The sequence below is a fragment of the Colobus angolensis genome, unplaced genomic scaffold (assembly GCF_000951035.1).
Source record: "Colobus angolensis palliatus isolate OR3802 unplaced genomic scaffold, Cang.pa_1.0 Scaffold72, whole genome shotgun sequence".
Classification (NCBI taxonomy): domain Eukaryota; kingdom Metazoa; phylum Chordata; class Mammalia; order Primates; family Cercopithecidae; genus Colobus; species Colobus angolensis.
The window spans coordinates 5,298,517-5,302,114 of NW_012120932.1; the positions used below are offsets into that span (position 1 = coordinate 5,298,517).

The 3,598-nt window shown below is 42.9% G+C and overlaps 1 protein-coding gene across 1 annotated transcript in view; it reads right to left on the reverse strand.

Annotated features, from left to right (window-relative positions):
- The window catches only part of HABP4 (hyaluronan binding protein 4), a 39,584-nt gene extending 38,734 nt beyond the window's left edge, over positions 1-850 (reverse strand). Inside the window, exon 1 of the mRNA XM_011927539.1 lies at positions 830-850. Within this exon, the coding sequence (XP_011782929.1) occupies positions 830-850 (21 nt within the window). The remainder of the gene's footprint in view (positions 1-829) is intronic.
- Between the last annotated feature and the right edge of the window lie 2,748 nt (positions 851-3,598).

The following is a 3,598-nucleotide window of genomic DNA, read 5'->3' on the forward strand; positions in this document are numbered from 1 at the left end:
CCAGGGGCGGAGCTACCGGCTGGTCCGGGCGGCGCGGAGTGGCGGTGGGGTCTCGGCGGTGTGTGCTTTCTCCCGTGACTGCGTCTGTATTTGCTATCGGCCACTCTGCTTTGCAGCTTATGTATACATTTAGCCGTGCAACAGCTGCATATTGCGCACTTACCGTGTGCCAGGCATGATGTTGTAGGAAATACTAGCTCCGTGTTGTCACAGATCTGAGTCTGTAGATGGAGAAAAAGTGCCCTGAAGGACAGGCGCAGAGCTCTCTACGGGCTGCAGCAAAGGGACCTGACCTAATTGGGAAGTGACAGTTAAGCCGAGGGAGAGGGGTGGCAAGGGGTCGGAGGAGGAACAGCAAGTGCAGCAGTCTTGAGGTGGGATGTGCACAGTCTGTTCAAGCTCAAAGTGGTCTCTAAGAGCCGTGGAAAGCAAGTTTTGAGCATGAGCGGATTTGGGTTTGAAAAGGCCACCCTACCTGCACTGTGAACTGATAGTTTGGAGGGAAATACAAATGGATGCTGGGAAGCCAAACGTGACTGTTGCAAAGATCCAGGGAAGAGTTGATAGTGAGTGGGATTAGGATGGTGGCGGCGGAGGTGAAGAGAGTACAGGGGTTCAAAGACTTGGTGATGTGCTAGATGTGGTGATGAGGAAGAAGATACGGTGACTCTTATTTTCCTGGCTCTAGCATCTGAATGGTAGTATTAGTCACCACTGGACGACACTACTTTAACGAGAATCATGAATTCAGTTTTGGACACGTTGAGGTTTGGATATTTGTTTTGAGATATTCAGTTGAGGCCTGGAGCTTAGAGAACGCTGGACTGACTTCCTCCAGGAAATCTTGCATAGGCACCAGTGGAGCTACGCTTGGCGGCCTATCCTACAGCCATTCTTTCCCTCTTACATTTTTCCAGAGCCTGTATTATGTTCGGGTATCATATTCCCCAGGAGAAGCAAGTCCCTTCCAGCCGCCAACTTGATTAATCGTACATAATTCATTGCACCTGATTCCAATTCCTTGCCAATAATTGGCTTAGGAATAGGCTGTGGGGCAAATCAGGCAGAACAGATCTGAGGAGAAGTATTCTGGGGAAGTTTTTCTTGCACCTAAGAAGGGATTGAGAAGGGACCTGCCCCACTTCTTCCGTTCCCTGGTCCTTGTTCCGTAAGAAGATATAATGCCTAGGGTTGGCTGTTCCTTAGTGTGGCCATGAGGATGGCAGAGCAGGATGGAGAAACCCTAGTCCTTGATGATGTTGCGCTGCCGACTGGACCCACTTGGGAACCTCCCCGCTTGAGGCTTATGATGTAAGATAACAGATTGATTGCGCTTAGTTGTGTTTGCTTGTTTCATCCGAAAGCATCCAGTTAGAGCATCTTGCCAGGTGCTCTGTGACCAGCTTTTACTTTCCTTTAATAGCAAATAGAAAAGGAATTCCTAATCCTAAACGCGGCAAAGTCTGTGTTTTACTCACTTACTGAATTCTGTGTTATTCCCAAGGAGGACAGGGATGATGCCTGTCTTATTCATTGCAGTATGTATTCCCAGTGCTTGGAGTTCTAGACAGCTATAGAGTAGGTTTTCAGTAAATATTTGTTGAATGATTGAAGAATTTAAGATATTTGGTCACCTCCTTTTGAGTGAGCAAATATTAATGCCTATACTTTCTACCCAAAAGAATTAAAAGCAAGTGTTCAAACCAAAACTTGTATATGCATATTCACAGCAGCACTACTCACAATAGCCAAAAGGCAGAAACAACTAAAATATATGTCACCCGATGAATGGATAAATAAAATATGGTACAAAAAAGTATTATTTGGTCATAAAAAGGTATTGATACTTGTTACAACATGGATGAACCTTGAAAACGTAGTGCTAAGTGAAAGACAGACAATAAGGGCCACACGTTGTATGATTCCATTTATATGAAATGTCCAGAATCTATAGAGACAGAAAGCAGACTGGTGGTTGCCAGGCGTGGGGGTCGGGAGTGTTGGAAAGTAACTGCTTAATGGGCCTGGGAGTTTCCTGTGGGGTGATGAAGTGTTCTGGAACAAGAGAGTGGAGGTGGTTGCACAAAATTGTAAATTTAGTAAATGTCACTGAGTTATACACTTTAAAATTGTAAAAATAGTACATTTCGTGTAAAATTTAGTAAAAATTGTAATTTTTTTTTTTTTTGTAAAAATCGTAAATTTATCTCAATGAACCAGAATCACTCCGTGCACCAGAGACCACACTTTGAGAAGCCCTGCTTCAAGCTAAAGTTATCTTTGGTATCTTTAAACTGCTCACCAAACCACAATACCAAGGAATCATGACCATGTGAGAGAAGGGCCTGTCGTCTTCCCACTGGGCATCTGGAGTTAGCCTGCTCCCCCGTTTTCTTCTTATCTTCCTTCCAGCATAACCAGCCACTGTAAGTTCTTAAAGCATGCCCTGTGAGCACTGCCGCCTCATTTCCAAGTCACAAATGCCCCAAACAGTTGTAAGAGAACCAACTCTCATTGCTTCAGGATTCAGAACATCTTCAGAACCACCGAAATAAAGATGAGTAATCTCTACCTGGTATTAGCTGGCCGTAAGTTTCTTTCTTTTTTTTTTTCTTTGTGTGTGTGTGTTTAGTAGAGACAGGGTTTCATCATGTTGGTCAGGCTGGTCTCAAACTCACGTGATCCGTCCACCTTGGCCTCCCAGAGTGCTGGGATTACAGGTGTGAGCCACCATGCCCCAGCCATGGCCATGAGTTTCTTATGGGGCTATTGACTACTGCACAATTTACTGAGTAACATTAAGCAGCCTCATATTTTTTACTGACCGTTTTTTTTCTTCTGGGAGATTGTATCCTTAAATGCATTCCTAAAATACAACTCTACCACATTAGCATAAGTTATTCACACATTGTGTTTAACGTGGTCAGTTTAATAGACTGATCTTTCTCATAATCTGATATACGAAAACAGCCTTTAGTAATCATAATACCAAACAAAAACACACATCCGTATAGCATAGAAAAACAAAGCACATCAAAAAAGCAGTGAAGTGTGGATGCTGAATAATACTACCAGCCCTTCGTGGTTATTATATATATTCCAGTGGTTATTTATTACCACCAATGGAAATGCAGTGACACTTAACTGTATACAAGATGTAAATTACCTTGAATTACTTAATAGAGGAGTCCCATTAGGAATAATAAAATACGCTAACATCTTCCAGATTGACTTGGAATTCACAGAACAATTAATTGAGAGTTTAGACACATGTAGCTTCATTACTTCCAATTACATGCAGGGAGCAACACCTGGCTGAGAGCCAGGGCAGAGAGGCTAGGTCAGGCTGGCCAGGATGTGAGCTCTTGCTAATTACCAAAGCACTGCATTCAATCTGCTCTGTTTTGCCACTGGATTCCTGCTCTTTCTCTCTCCTTACCTTTTTCTTGTCTCTCAAGTTAGGATGATTATAACCCGTCTTGCATTTGTCATATAGTTAAATGGAAGACAAGACCAAAGAAGTCAATTGAAAAAGGTAAAAATAAATTTCACTATTTTATAATTGTTTCTACTTGCATAATGTACGCAAGAACAAAAG